Genomic DNA, 16,025 nt, shown 5'->3' on the forward strand with positions numbered 1-16,025 from the left:
TTGATTTTATGGCGTGTTAGCTGCAACCAAATGAATCCTCCTTCGCAACATAAAGGATAACTTGACCTGACACAGAGTCCATGAAACACACAGAGTTCTAGTTCGAGAGTACAACAGACACGCACAGGAGTTGAAGGATTTCCTGAAGGACAGGAGACAAAGAGGTGAATGAGATGACATTGTAGAGTATTGGAACGCAGCCCTGGGCTCATCAGAGAGTATCCAGGCAGACTGTCCGCTGCTGGGTTGGTACCAACGAGTACGGGGAAGGATGGAGGGGAGGATCAGGGCTGGGGGGGGTCTACAGGGCAGCGGGCCTCTCAATAATTCACGGCTTCTATGAAGGGGGGGGGGGGGGGGGGGGGGGGGTGGCAGTGGGACCAGAGCAGAGAGCTGCAGGAGAGACCAGCGCTGACAGGGCAGAAAAGCAGACCAGTGCAGAGAGCAAGAGAACAGCTGAGGAGAGGGGGATTAAACCTGCTGCCAGTGTGTTATTGTTCCACCTAGCAGGGCATCAACTGAAATCTCTCTCTCACACACACACACACCCACATCCGCACTCTAGCAACAGCCCAGCAGCTAACTGAGTTATCCTAACACTGAAAGCCCTACGAGCTGAGAGCAACCCTGGCTAAGAGCTGAGAGTGACTACTAGCTCTGCACTGACCATGTGTGAGATATTAGAGGAATGCAGGGACTGACTACGGCTTGGCTTGACCTTGTTCTCTCAATTATTTTGCCCGCTGAAGCTGAAAGTAAGTTGCAGAAGAAATGTGGTAAACATGATAAATATGAGTGATAAAATGGTTGGATACTTGAGATACTTGGCCTCTAAAACAGGATAGAATGGGATTGATCGCATTTGCAGACTTATGTAAGATAGCCTACTACTCGTAATGTGATGAGTAGATTGGATAGTCATAATTCAGGTTAATAATATAACTCAATCACTGTTTGCAAAAAAGGCTGTTGAATGCATGGCTGAGCGCGTATAGAGTAGAGGCCTGGGCTATGATTTTATTTATTTATGTATAGACATGAGTAGGCTAATTAGCCTATATAATTGTGGGAATTTAATTCAAATCTTAGCTTCCCCTAGCCTTATGGACATGCTGAGACTATGTCAATCTGGTGGCAATTTTATTTATCTGCTTTTCATTTTTTTTAAACAGCCAGCTATTAATGGCTAACGGAAACCATGGTGTGTGTGTGTGCGTATATGTGTCAGAGTGACTATATTTGACTAATGCCAGTGTGAGATCAGTATTTAAATGACAAGATGCACGTCTCCGCCCTAACAATCGGAGTCGTTGTCCCAAAGGCGGGAAGGCAGGCAACAAGCTTGGTCCAAAATAAGCCCACAGAAACGCATTGGCCTCATTTTCACTTCTTCCTCAATGGTTTACACACACACACACACACACAGAGCCCCTCCCCCTGCCTCTCACACCAGCAAAGTTGAGAGACCACATACTCCTCTCTGACATTTGGTTTCAACTCGATATTTACATCCCACAGAATCGGTCAAAAAATGATAATAATAATAATATGGACACAAACACATTGAGACATTATTTTACTGTAATAGAGGAGAAGTTAAACATTATATTGTTAGAAAGGTTATCTCAACTATTCAAATTACACGCAGAGCAGACACTACTAAAATGAGTGCCAATGAACATTGATTCTGGAAAATATATACCCAGTTTGTCACGCGCGGCATTGGGGAACTGCTAGCAGCATTTTAGCCAAAGACTGTTATACTAGCTTTCTAGTCTGTGTTTTATAAATGGGCATTTAAGCATAAAACACAATTATTATCATTCTGAGAAATACGGTAGGCCACTTGATTTCAACATTTGAACAACGTGGACAGGCTAGCATGCTGTTCAAACAGTCAGAGACAGATAGAAGGGTTTGTTCATAACAATTCAACTGTTCAACCTGGCTAGTTAGCAAATAGATCCAAGTTGGCTAATCTTGAAATATAAAGATTAGCTGGCTAATCACTAGCACGTGGGCTTGGGATTGTTGATGAGACCCGTGTTAATTTTCTATAGCCCAATGCCTGCTCTGCTCTGTTCTAGTGACATTTGTAACAAAAATAGTATTTTCATAGACTTTACAGCCAGATACAGTTTACAGACTTTACAGTGCATGTCAGGCACTGCATGGGCTGGTGTAGAAACAGACAGTCAGCTCTGTACTGTGCGGTGGATCAAGCTGCAGTTACATCAGCAAACTGAGGCCTTGTAGAGGAGACTGTAGCAATCACCACAACCAACAAAACACACCTCCTCGCCAACCTTCAGCCACTAACATAGCATCTATAGGGCCAAATCCCCATATACAGTACAATGCATTCGGAAAGTATTCAGACCACTAGACTTTTCCCACATTATTACATATTGTAAAATTGATTAAAAAATGTTTTTTCCTCAACCTACACACAATACCCCATAATGACAAAGCAAACACAGGTTTAGACATATTTGCAAACATATTAAAAAATAACAATAGCAAGGGTCTGAATAGTGATCTATTTCTATGAGACTTGAAATTAAGCTCAGGTGCATCCTGTTTCCATTGATCATCCTTGAGATGTTTCTACAACTTCATTGGAGTCCACCTGTGGTAAATTCAATTGACTGGACATGATTTGGAAAAGCACACGCCTGTCTATAAAAGGTCCCACAGTTGACACTGCATGTCAGAGCAAAAACCAAGCCATGAGGTCTAAGGAACTGTCCATAGAGCTCCAAGACAGGATTGTGTCGAGGCACAGATCTGGGGAAGGGCAACAAAATATTTCTGCAACATTAAAGGTCCCGAAGAACACAGTGGCCTCCATCATTCTTAAATGGAAGAAGTTTGGAACCACTAAGACTCTTCCTAGAGCTGGCCAACCTGCCAATACTGAGCAATCGGGGGAGAAGGGCCTTGGTCAGGGAGGTGACCAAGAACCCGATGGTCACTCTGACAGAGCTCCAGAGTCCCTCTGAGATGGGAGAACCTTCTAGAAGGTTAACCATCTCTGAAGCACTCCACCAATCAGGCCTTTTTTGGTAGAGTGGCCAGACGGAAGCCACTCCTCAGTAAAAGGCACATGACAGTCCGCCTGGAGTTTGCCAAAAGGCACCTATAGGACTCTCAGACCATGAGAAACAAGATTAAATAATCAAGTTTAGAATAAGGCTGTAAAGTAACGAAATGTGTAAAAGGTCAAGCGGTCTGAATACTTTCAGAATGCACTGTAGACTAAAAATATCTCAAATTCTCACACAAATCTACCATTGACATAACTACATGATAACACAAGAATTCAAGCTAAGTGTGCACAGGCTCAAACTCCTATTCCTCAACACCAATCAGGGCCATAGAAGCGGGTAGCTTCTTGGGTTACTATGTAAACACAGATGAACATGAGAGAACAAATCTGAAGGGTAGTAGCAAGGTTATACTGTACTTATGAGGGGACGCTTCTTGTTGAGTATGTGTAGTGGTGGAAAGAATTAACTCTTGAAAGGCAATGAAGACCATCGTCGTCGTCATCATCATCTTGTCAATCGTTCTGGATAAGAGTGTCTGCTAAGTGATTAAAAGGTAAATGCACCGTGTTCTTACCTCTGCTCTGAGGTGTCGCATGGTGAGCCCTTCCTCTTGCGGGACTCTGGCGTGGCAGGTTCCAGGGCACTTTCCCCTACAGCACTCATTCTGAGCTTCAGGACACCTGGTGAGAGAAGAGAATAGGACAGGGTTAGCCTGGGGAAGAAACCACAATCACAGCTGATTCAAAATCAGACATAACACCACTCATCATTGAGGAGACAAAGAAATTAAAAACACAAAGCCTAACGCGGGAAGAACCATCTTGACTTCTGGTCAGCATGACCTGAATCAGGATTGGTTTTAGGGCTGGGACACAGAGGGGTCCATTTGACAGGAAATCACATCTTCATTTCCCTCCTAATTGCAGATCCATGTTAGGCATCTGAAGCAAATGGGACCCCGCTGATCACACACACACACACACACACACACACACACTAATCAGCCTCTAAAGTCCATTGCGCGTGAGATGCCGCTGTCGAGCGAGACAAAACATAATTGAGCAAGCAAACACTGATTCGAGAGTGCATAGGATGGATTCCGTGAGCATACAGACCAGTCGATAGGGCAGAGATTTGGTCGAGAAAGCAGAGGATGTGTACTGCAAGTGGACAGGTCAAACTTGAGAGCTTGGGCGAGCAGAACATCAATGCCACGTATAAAAAAGAAAAATGTCAAAATCTAAAAATATAGAACCGTAAGCAACATGGTTCAAACGTGTAACAGTTTTTTGGGAAAGCATCAGATTGTCCACCAACAATACTAAATCACATCTTTGTCAAGTTTTCTCTCTCAATTAATCAAGATGCTCTCTCTGAAGACTTGGCACCTTTGGGTTTAAATCTCTTTTTTTCTCTCGAATGAATTTCAGGCTGGTGGGAAAGAGGTGGGTGTGTGTCTAGAAACCTTAGATTGGTCACTTTCACTGGAGTGATGGCCGAACTAACAAATGCTCGAGTGTAGTGTTGTCAGTCCAGTGTTGTGTCACGTAATTGGTTGAGTTAAGTGCATGAGGTCAAACGGATGCACTTCAGAGTTTCAGAGACATCTGTTAAACTTGCTAGCTAGCTTGAACAGTAATCACCGAACAACTTGGGCAACCCAGCTTCAACTTGATACATAAGCAAAGTAACTGGGAAATAAAATAAATCGCTATACTATACCTTGAGTTGAGTGGAATCTACTTACTAAAGTTAGTGAACTAGCTAGATAGCTAATTACTTATTAACCAGCAACGTAAATCTGTAAACAGAGAAGCAAATGGCCATATCTAGCTAAGTAACACCATAGTCCACCCCTAGCTAATTGTTTGTCTTCACCATTCCACAAAGTGTCTGGTATGTGTTTGTTTGATATGAGGGAGGTAACCCCAATGTGTCAAATAATAGGTGGAGTATGGGCATACCATGGCTGTGATCTAACAAGTTCATTCATTATACACTATGTCCTGGCCATAATTGCATATACAGTAGCGAAATATAATGACTCCATTGTTGGGAATGACATGTGGGTACGCACGTAACAAGGGGCCGTTAGTAATGTACTGGGGTGGGGGAGTTGTCCAAAATAGGGTAGGGTTGTCCAACTTTTTTTTGCTTTGGGGAGAGCAGGTTTTTTTATTTTATTGGGCACAGGGGAGGGTAGTGTGTTTTCCTCCTGGTTTACATCCGCAATTTGCAGGTTTTACGATATAATTTATTCCATCCTAGCCACATTTCCTCATATGTTTGCAGGTGCCTCCCCTATCAAGATGTTCTGGTACTTCCCTTATGCACCACGCTTTTCCATGCGCTAACTTTTACTATCCCACAGGTCAATGAAGTCTACCAGTCTGTCTATCCCGCCCTCTATCCACCATTCATAGTGACAACAGTAGTAGGCGGATCGTTCGTCCAGATCTGCAATAGGCTAACTAGCGATCATACCACACATAAAATCATTCAAAGCTGGATCTATTTTCAATATGAATCCACAAGAACAAAAAAAGAATAGCTGATAGGCAGCGGAGAGGCCAGGTGCATCAATGCACATGAAAGAACAGTGAAGACATGAGGCTCCCCTATTGATCTTGTTTAGGGACAACACAATTATCCTACCTAGACTAGCCTACACCACCACAATGCAATGAATAATTGCATTATTGTTTTCAAGTGAATACACAACATGTTATTGTGATTTGAATGTTTCATTCCATTTGGATGAGTTGTGGGTCTACTCTACAGTTTATTAGGTCTAGAAAGGCACAGTCTTATTCTGGTAACATGATGATCGATGCATGACTGCTGTTTGACAAATAAAAATGATCTCATACTTGTGTCCATAATAATCTCATAGGCTATACCCGCATTGTATCTGTGAGCTGTTGGCTAGAGCTCACATGCCAATATCAGAGGGCACATTCGCTATACCTACATTACATTTTTTGGAACAAAACCATCAGTAGGCCAAGAATTGAAAATGCGATGGAAACCCATTTCACTTGTATTTTTTATTTGGAACTTGGGAATTTAACCGCAAAAGTCATTTTTATGTGCAACAAGTACATTTGATGGAAACACAACTGCGCATATTGTTTTGATGCAGATTTTAGAATAAAGAAAAGTGATACGATCAAGAGCAGTGTGCGGGTTTCTTCTTTTTGCTCTGAATAATCGCATGAAAATCTGTCCCAGGTTTGATGGAAACCTAGCTATAGACAGCCTAAAGACTCTGGCAAGTGCACATTTGAACACATTTGTATATCAGCACTGTTGAGTGGAACAAACTACCACAGCAACTCAAAGCCATACCAACCATAACCACTTTTGAAAGAATGTCAAAAGCTGGCTAATGTGTGAACAGTAGAACCTTTTCTTGTCTTTATCTAATCTATGTATGTATGTATGTATGTATGTATGTATGTATGTATGTATGTATGTATGTATGTACAGTGCCTTGCGAAAGTATTCGGCCCCCTTGAACTTTGCGACCTTTCGCCACATTTCAGGCTTCAAACATAGATATGAAACTGTATTTTTTTGTGAAGAATCAACAACAAGTGGGACACAATCATGAAGGGTAACGACATTTATTGGATATTTCAAACTTTTTTAACAAATCAAAAACTGAAAAATTGGGCGTGCAAAATTATTCAGCCCCTTTACTTTCAGTGCAGCAAACTCTCTCCAGAAGTTCAGTGAGGATCTCTGAATGATCCAATGTTGACCTAAATGACTAATGATGATAAATACAATCCACCTGTGTGTAATCAAGTCTCCGTATGAATGCACCTGCACTGTGATAGTCTCAGAGGTCCGTTAAAAGCGCAGAGAGCATCATGAAGAACAAGGAACACACCAGGCAGGTCCGAGATACTGTTGTGAAGAAGTTTAAAGCCGGATTTGGATACAAAAAGATTTCCCAAGCTTTAAACATCCCAAGGAGCACTGTGCAAGCGATAATATTGAAATGGAAGGAGTATCAAACCACTGCAAATCTACCAAGACCTGGCCGTCCCTCTAAACTTTCAGCTCATATAAGGAGAAGACTGATCAGAGATGCAGCCAAGAGGCCCATGATCACTCTGGATGAACTGCAGAGATCTACAGCTGAGGTGGGAGACTCTGTCCATAGGACAACAATCAGTCGTATATTGCACAAATCTGGCCTTTATGGAAGAGTGGCAAGAAGAAAGCCATTTCTTAAAGATATCCATAAAAAGTGTCATTTAAAGTTTGCCACAAGCCACCTGGGAGACACACCAAACATGTGGAAGAAGGTGCTCTGGTCAGATGAAACCAAAATTGAACTTTTTGGCAACAATGCAAAACGTTATGTTTGGCGTAAAAGCAACACAGCTCAACACACCATCCCCACTGTCAAACATGGTGGTGGCAGCATCATGGTTTGGGCCTGCTTTTCTTCAGCAGGGACAGGGAAGATGGTTAAAATTGATGGGAAGATGGATGGAGCCAAATACAGGACCATTCTGGAAGAAAACCTGATGGAGTCTGCAAAAGACCTGAGACTGGGACGGAGATTTGTCTTCCAACAAGACAATGATCCAAAACATAAAGCAAAATCTACAATGGAATGGTTCAAAAATAAACATATCCAGGTGTTAGAATGGCCAAGTCAAAGTCCAGACCTGAATCCAATCGAGAATCTGTGGAAAGAACTGAAAACTGCTGTTCACAAATGCTCTCCATCCAACCTCACTGAGCTCGAGCTGTTTTGCAAGGAGGAATGGGAAAAAATGTCAGTCTCTCGATGTGCAAAACTGATAGAGACATACCCCAAGCGACTTACAGCTGTAATCGCAGCAAAAGGTGGCGCTACAAAGTATTAACTTAAGGGGGCTGAATAATTTTGCACGCCCAATTTTTCAGTTTTTGATTTGTTAAAAAAGTTTGAAATATCCAATAAATGTCGTTCCACTTCATGATTGTGTCCCACTTGTTGTTGATTCTTCACAAAAAAATACAGTTTTATATCTTTATGTTTGAAGCCTGAAATGTGGCAAAAGGTCGCAAAGTTCAAGGGGGCCGAATACTTTCGCAAGGCACTGTATGTATGTATGTATATGTGTTTACATAAATAATAGGGACCACAATGTAAATAAGTCTCTGACTTTGTCCAATCCCGGTCACTTTGAAAAATATCTGTACTGTAGGTATATACAGTGCATTCGGAAAGTGTTCAGACTCCTAGACCTTTTCCACATTTTATTACAGCATTATTCTGCTACACGCTTGGTACACCTGTATTTGGGGAGTTTCTCCCATTCTTCTCTGCAGATCCTCTCAAGCTGTCGGGTTGGATGGGGAGTGTTGCGGCAAAGCTATTTTCAGAACTCTCCAGAGATGTGCGATCGGGTTCAAGTCCGGGCTCTGGCTGGGCCACTCAAGAACATTGAGACTTGTCCCGAAGCCACTCCTGCATTGTCTTGGCTGTGTGCTTAGGGTTGTTTTCCTGTTGGAAGGTGAACCTTCACCCCAGTCTGAGGTCCTGAGTGCACTGGAGCAGGTTATAAAATATCTTTCTGTACTTTGCTCCATTCATCTCTCCCTCGATCCTGACTAGTCTCCCAGTCCCTGCCGCTGAAAAACATCCCCACCGCATGCTGCCACCACCATGCTTCACCGTAGGTTTCCTCCAGATGTGACGCTTTGCATTCAGGCCAAAGAGTTCAACTTGGTTTCATCAGACCAGAGAATTTTGTTTCTCATGGTCAGAGTCCTTTAGGTGCCTTTTGGCAAATTCCAAGTGGCTGTCATGTGCCTTTTACTGAGGAGCGGCTTCTGTCTGGCCACTCTACCAAAAAAGGCCTGATTGGTGGAGTGCTTCAGAGATGGTTGTCCTTCTGGAAGGTTCTTTCATCTCAGAGGAACTCTGGTGCTCTGTCAGAGTGACCATCAGCTTCTTGGTCACCTCCCTGACCAAGGCCCTTCTCCCCCGATTGCTCAGTATTGGCAGGTCGGCCAGCTCTAGGAAGAGTCTTGGTAGTTCCAAACTTCTTCAATTTAAGAATGATGGAGGCCACTGTGTTCTTTGGGACCTTTAATACTGCAGAAATATTTTGGTAGACTTCCTCAGATCTGTGCCGAGACACAATCCTTGTCTACGGACAATTCCTTCGACCTCATGGCTTGGTTTTTGCTGACATGCACTGTCAACTTTGGGACCTTATATAGACAGGAGTGTTCTTTTCCAAATCATGCCCAATCATGGAATTTATTGCAGGTGGACTCCAATCAAGTTGCAGAAACATCTCAAGGATGATCAATGGAAACACGATGCACCGGAGCTCAATTTTGAGTCTCATAGCAAAGGGTCTGAATACATATGTAAATAAGGTATTTGTTTATTGTTAGTACATTTCAAAATTGTCTAAAAACCTGTTTTCGGTTTGTCATTATGGGGTATTGTGTGTAGATAGATTTTTTGTTGTTGATCTATTTTAGAATAAGGCTGTAACGTAACAAAATGTGGAAAAGGGGAAGGGGTCTGAATACTTTCGAATGAAACAGTGCAGCAGCCATTTGATGAATGGAAAGAGGCATCGGTTCCAAAACACCAAAAGTTTAATGACATTCAGAGATTGTCAAGCCAAGCCTTCGATACTGAGTAGGCCTACAAGGTAGGGAGGGATGTATTTTCTGTTTGTCAAGATTGACAGTCAATTTATTGTGGTGTTAAACTCAAACCATGATATTAAAGCACCCGAAGTTGGTATGCCTTGTTTATTGGTAGCTTGGTGGTTTGGCACAGAAACCGGTTGGTGGAACATTCATTGTATATTTTATATATACACTGAACAAAAATATAAAACACAACATTTAAAGTGTTGGTCCCATGTTTTAAAAATAAAAGATCACAGAAATGTCCCATTCGCACAAAAAGCTTATTTCTCACATTTTGTGAACAAATTTGTTTACATCCCTGTCAGTGAGCATTTCTCCTTTGCCAAGATAATCCACCCACCTGACAGGTTTGGCATTTCAAGAAGCTGATTAAAACATTACACAGGGGCACCTTGTGCTGGGGACAATAAAAGGCCACTAAAATGTGCAGTTTTAGAAAACAACACAATGCCACATAAGTCTCAAGTTGAAGAAGCGTCCAATTGGAATGTTGTCTGCAAGAATGTCCACCAGAGCTGTTGCCAGAAAACTGCAGACAACAATGCCAGCCCAGGACCTCCACATCCGCTGATGAAACTGAGCATTTCTGTCTGTAATAAAGCCCTTTTGTGGGGAAAAAACTCATTCTGATTGGCTGGGCCTGGCTCCCAAGTGCATTCCATGTGAAATGCATAGATAAGGGCCTAATGAAGTTATTTACATTGACTGATTTCCTTAAGTTAACTGTACCTCAGTATAATTGTTGCATTTTGTTTATATTTTTGTTCAGTATAATTATCACAATATATATATATTTTGAAAACTGATTTTCCTCCTAGCGGATTGCCTGCCTAATGGTAGTGTAGGTCGAATGAAACAGGCAGGGAGAATGAGCTCGTTCGTGGTGGTTACCGACCACTCAACCATCTGGCCTGTAGCCCTGAGTGGTTGAAGAGGCAAAGTCGATATCCAAGTTTAAAAACACAGGGTCACTACAGTTATTTGTGGACATAAATAATAATTTTCAACAAGACAAATTACAGTACAAGGGGAGGGTTGAGAGAAATATTGTTTTTACATCAACAATATGCATTCACCAAACATTTTACTGAGGTAGTAAATGTCTGATTGGGAACTACCATTGTCTATCAAATTACAGTGTCAAATTATTTAAAATCAGCATTGGAAGTTGTATTGAATACAGGCAGTAATACAGGAGTCAAATCTCATAGGGAGTCTCATCAGATCAGATGTTATCAGCAAGCCAGAGCCACCTGTGGAAAGAGCACAAGTAGAACAGTGCCTTCAGAAAGTACTCACACCTCTTGACATTCTCCACATTTTGTTTTGTTACAGCTTGAATTTAAAATGGGTTAAACGTAGATTTTGTGTCACTAGTCTACACACAATAATGTCAAAGTGGAATTATGTTTAGACATTTTTACATATAAAACACAAAGCGGAAATGTCTCGATTCAAAAAGTATTCAACCTCTTTCTTATGGCAAGCCAAAATAACTTCTGGAGTAAAAATGTGCTTAACAAATCAGATAATAAGCTGCATGGACTAACTCTGTAATAATGGTGTTTAACATGATTTAATGCCTACCCCATCTCTGTACACCACACCAACTGTTTGATTATCTATCTGGAAGGTCCCTCAGTTGAGCATGGAATTTCCAGCACACACGTAACGACAAAGACCAGGGAGGTTTTCCAATGCCTCGCAAAGAAGGGCACCTATTGGTAGATGGGTAAAAAAATAATGTGATTCTAACATGTATTAACTCAGGGGGGTTGAATAGTTCTCATTAAAATATTAGGGTTTTATTTCCCATTAATAAAAATTTAAAAAGTTTGACTTTCTACCCTTTTCAAAGAGTATTTTGTATAGATCGTTGACGAAAAAATAGAATTAAATCCATTTTAATCCCACTTTGTAACAACAAAATCTGGAATAAGTCAAAGGGTGTGAATACTTTATGAAGGCACTGTACGTACAAACAGATAAATGTATCATTCAACATAAGATTGCACCTAAAACTAACTTCACTCCCTCTCTACTCACATCCTTCTCAAAACCCCATTGGAGAACTGAGGAGAGAAACATTGGGTCCTCTCCTCCAATGGGGTTTTAGAAAGAGGCACTGAAATAGGAAGCAAGGAATCGAGGAAATATAAAATTGTCACAGAGCTGTTGCATGTTTGTCTCGATATGGAATGGTAGATGTCACTATGTGGGACTGCGCAGAGGTGTACAATCAGCACCATTTGTCAGTATTATTGAGCCATAAGAAACATTGTTTAGACTTTGTGTTAATTAAAACATAAATGAGTATGTTTAAGGATGTTTAAGCAGTCATACAAGACTGTTGGGAGTGCGGTGCCATACCTTTAGCTCCCTGGTGCAGCAGAACTGACACGCTAGATATGAAGTTGCAGCAGACGCTCGGCATGTTCTCCAGACAGCGGTAACGCTGGAACGTGTCCCAGGAACTGTTGGTGGTCAGGTCACCTACCTCAGAACCAGTGAAGATCTCCAGGTTCTTACAGTAGGGCATCAGCACAATCTATAGAGAAGACAGTAAGATGCAATTAGATTTTGTATGGAGTCGAACGCGCTGAATCCCAACATAAAATCCTTGTAGCGCAAATTTTTATGCAAGTTACACCAATGCATGATTTATGCAAGAGTCTCAGTTGCATCTAGGTGTGCGTGTGGGGTAACTAACCCAGTTAAATGTGTGTGTATGGGGACTGCGGGGCAAGCTCAGACTAACAGTAGTCCATCCCTGCCTCGAAAACCCTGGTCCGGGGAGCACCAAATGTCTGAGGAGACAAGAAAGAGGGATGTCACAAAACATGACAACCACACACAAGAACAAAAACACAGGCATGTAATACAGGGTGTATACAGACTCAGAGTAGACTCAAATACACACGTATCTCCTACACTAAACACACACTCACATATACAGACCCATTACGTGCTCTCTCATGCGCAACAAATATACACAGAGAAAGAGACTAGGTGTGTGTTTACAGTGTTCCAGGGTGGAGGAATACCATCTGGTTGTCGTCATCAGGCATGGTGTTGGCACAGCGGCTGTTTGTGGAGACCACACTGGGACGCATCACTGTCATCAACGCCTCTTCTCACTGGTCCGGTAACTATGCCAACATAACATGTACACGGACATTGGAGTTTGATACCCCTGGCCGGGACTCCACTGAGGAAGGTGGAGGGATACATATGTGTTGAGTTGTGCAAGTCACAAGGTGAGTTAGGGAACACCAATGACCCCAAGTCTTCGATGAAAGTTACATCAAGGTCAAAGGTGACTCGCAGATCCAAACTTGGCCAATGAAGTAGAAGCCCGAATCCACTTTGTCAGACATACAGTATGTTCTCTGCACTCACCCGTCTCCTGAGAACAACTGTAGTGAGAAAGTAAAAATATATGTCAGAAAATAACATCAACCGAGTTCAATTGGAGTTAAACACCATCTTAGTGTTGCATACAATGTAACAGCCCATTTAAAGACTGCTGCTTTATTAATAGAGGCAACTATGGATAATCATTTAGCTAAGTAAGTGATAACATACTATGGGATTAAGGCGAGCTGTACCAATCCACACGACTCGTCAGTCAGGATGGCTCAGTATTGAACAGCCTGCTGTCATTTCATGCCCAACCCGTGAAGAGCTACTGCACAAAAACTGCCAGAGTAAAAGTTATCAGAAGTGTATTTCAAAGAGACTATCTCAAAGTATGCAGTTAGTAGTTTATAATATTGGCTATTTATTTCAGAGTTTGATCTTGACTCCCACTCACCCCATCTCAATCACCGCTACCCTAGGGAGGGCCTTCAATGTCTGTTCTCACCACTCCCTCACAGTCTGGCTGGTTTTCCAAGTCCTCCTTCTCTAGCAACCCCTCGTTAACTTAGTTAGCTACAATGCTCTTGGTTAACCAAAGATACTGGTACATTTTATATGTGGTTAAACATCAGCAAGCTTTAGCTTCCTAGCTAGCTGGCGCTGATCTAGCTTGCCTAATCAATAGCCTGCTTTAACATCAGAAAACCAAATAACTACCTACTTCAACTGAAATACTGAAATCCTAGTTGATTAGTTGGCTGGTTAGGTTATAGAGCTTACCTTTTTATTGTCAGCAATCGTCCTTACACCACCATCACCTTGCCTTCAGTCTGAGAGAAGTTGCCAACAACTGGATGTATACGGTTTCAGGGGTACAGCAAATACAATCTAGCGTTATTTTCTGCTGAAACCCGTACGTGGGAACTACACTCAGGTGTTTTTTAAACAAAAAATGTTTTTCCACCTGCTACGTTAGGTTACATTGCCTTTCAACATCAAAATCTGGTTTACACTAGATAACACAGCTTTACTCTACAGTAAAAATCCATGAAAAACAAAGATGTGCTTTTTGGTCTTAACTTTAAAGTTATGGTTAGGCAAAAGGTTAGCAGTGTGGTTAAGTTTAAAATCAGCTTTTAAGAAGATAGTGCATTGCGAAAGTATTCGGCCCCCTTGAACTTTGCGACCTTTTGCCACATTTCAGGCTTCAAACATAAAGATATAAAACTGTATTTTTTTGTGAAGAATCAACAACAAGTGGGACACAATCATGAAGTGGAACGACATTTATTGGATATTTCAAACTTTTTTAACAAATCAAAACCTGAAAAATTGGGCGTGCAAAATTATTCGGCCCCCTTAAGTTAATACTTTGTAGAGCCACCTTTTGCTGCGATTACAGCTGTAAGTCGTATGTCTCTATCAGTTTTGCACATCGAGAGACTGACATTTTTTCCCATTCCTCCTTGCAAAACAGCTCGAGCTCAGTGAGGTTGGATGGAGAGCATTTGTGAACAGCAGTTTTCAGTTCTTTCCACAGATTCTCGATTGGATTCAGGTCTGGACTTTGACTTGGCCATTCTAACACCTGGATATGTTTATTTTTGAACCATTCCATTGTAGATTTTGCTTTATGTTTTGGATCATTGTCTTGTTGGAAGACAAATCTCCGTCCCAGTCTCAGGTCTTTTGCAGACTCCATCAGGTTTTCTTCCAGAATGGTCCTGTATTTGGCTCCATCCATCTTCCCATCAATTTTAACCATCTTCCCTGTCCCTGCTGAAGAAAAGCAGGCCCAAACCATGATGCTGCCACCACCATGTTTGACAGTGGGGATGGTGTGTTCAGCTGTGTTGCTTTTACGCCAAACATAACGTTTTGCATTGTTGCCAAAAAGTTCAATTTTGGTTTCATCTGACCAGAGCACCTTCTTCCACATGTTTGGTGTGTCTCCCAGGTGGCTTGTGGCAAACTTTAAATGACACTTTTTATGGATATCTTTAAGAAATGGCTTTCTTCTTGCCACTCTTCCATAAAGGCCAGATTTGTGCAATATACGACTGATTGTTGTCCTATGGACAGAGTCTCCCACCTCAGCTGTAGATCTCTGCAGTTCATCCAGAGTGATCATGGGCCTCTTGGCTGCATCTCTGATCAGTCTTCTCCTTGTATGAGCTGAAAGTTTAGAGGGACGGCCAGGTCTTGGTAGATTTGCAGTGGTCTGATACTCCTTCCATTTCAATATTATCGCTTGCACAGTGCTCCTTAGGATGTTTAAAGCTTGGGAAATCTTTTTCTATCCAAATCCGGCTTTAAACTTCTTCACAACAGTATCTCGGACGTGCCTGGTGTGTTCCTTGTTCTTCATGATGCTCTCTGCGCTTTTAACGGACCTCTGAGACTATCACAGTGCAGGTGCATTTATACGGAGACTTGATTATACACAGGTGGATTGTATTTATCATCGTTAGTCATTTAGGTCAACATTGGATCATTCAGAGATCCTCACTGAACTTCTGGAGAGAGTTTGCTGCACTGAAAGTAAAGGGGCTGAATAATTTTGCACGCCCAATTTTTCAGTTTTTGATTTGTTAAAAAAGTTTGAAATATCCAATAAATGTTGTTCCACTTCATGATTGTGTCCCACTTGTTGTTGATTCTTCACAAAAAAATACAGTTTTATATCTTTATGTTTGAAGCCTGAAATGTGGCAAAAGGTCGCAAAGTTCAAGGGGGCCGAATACTTTCGCAAGGCACTGTAAATTGTAGAAATAGGCTGGGTTTAGCCATAATAAGTATGACTTTGTGGCTGTGTTTAACTAGTGACAGCCATGTTAATTGGCTAGAATTTTCACCTCTAATAAAATGATAGTAAAAGATTGCAGATGCGAGAGCAAGATGTTTAAGTATCTCTGCAAAAAAATTATGAATAAT

At 41.7% G+C, this 16,025-nt stretch overlaps 2 protein-coding genes across 4 annotated transcripts in view; both read right to left on the minus strand.

Annotated features, from left to right (window-relative positions):
• LOC110522275 (nuclear receptor coactivator 1) overlaps window positions 1–16,025 on the minus strand; it is a 91,002-nt gene that overhangs the window by 32,536 nt on the left and 42,441 nt on the right. For all 3 annotated transcript variants that reach the window (XM_036975854.1, XM_036975855.1, XM_036975853.1), the window contains exon 2: window positions 3,625–3,730. In XM_036975854.1, the coding sequence (XP_036831749.1) occupies window positions 3,625–3,713 (89 nt within the window). In that variant the 5' untranslated portion in view covers window positions 3,714–3,730. The remainder of the gene's footprint in view (window positions 1–3,624; window positions 3,731–16,025) is intronic.
• LOC118964444 (laminin subunit beta-1-like) lies at window positions 10,771–14,280 on the minus strand. The gene is made up of 5 exons (XM_036975857.1): window positions 12,753–14,280; window positions 12,442–12,538; window positions 12,102–12,279; window positions 11,319–11,449; window positions 10,771–10,984 (listed from the first exon to the last, which is right to left on the minus strand). The coding sequence occupies exons 1-4, from the start codon at window positions 12,851–12,853 to the stop codon at window positions 11,370–11,372; spliced, it is 456 nt and encodes a 151-aa protein (XP_036831752.1). The 5' UTR covers window positions 12,854–14,280; the 3' UTR covers window positions 10,771–10,984; window positions 11,319–11,369.

Source organism: Oncorhynchus mykiss, chromosome 4 (assembly GCF_013265735.2).
Source record: "Oncorhynchus mykiss isolate Arlee chromosome 4, USDA_OmykA_1.1, whole genome shotgun sequence".
Lineage (NCBI taxonomy): Eukaryota > Metazoa > Chordata > Actinopteri > Salmoniformes > Salmonidae > Oncorhynchus > Oncorhynchus mykiss.

Bases quoted from the DNA above. Each gene is read 5' to 3' on its own strand.
- LOC118964444 (XM_036975857.1), bottom strand. From the start codon at position 12,853: ATGACAGTGATGCGTCCCAGTGTGGTCTCCACAAACAGCCGCTGTGCC. The intron at 12,539-12,752 runs GTAAACACACAC...TTGTCTCCTCAG, and splicing joins TTCCTCCACCCTGGAACACT to ACATTTGGTGCTCCCCGGAC. The intron at 12,280-12,441 runs GTTAGTTACCCC...TCTTCTCTATAG, and splicing joins ATACACACACATTTAACTGG to ATTGTGCTGATGCCCTACTG.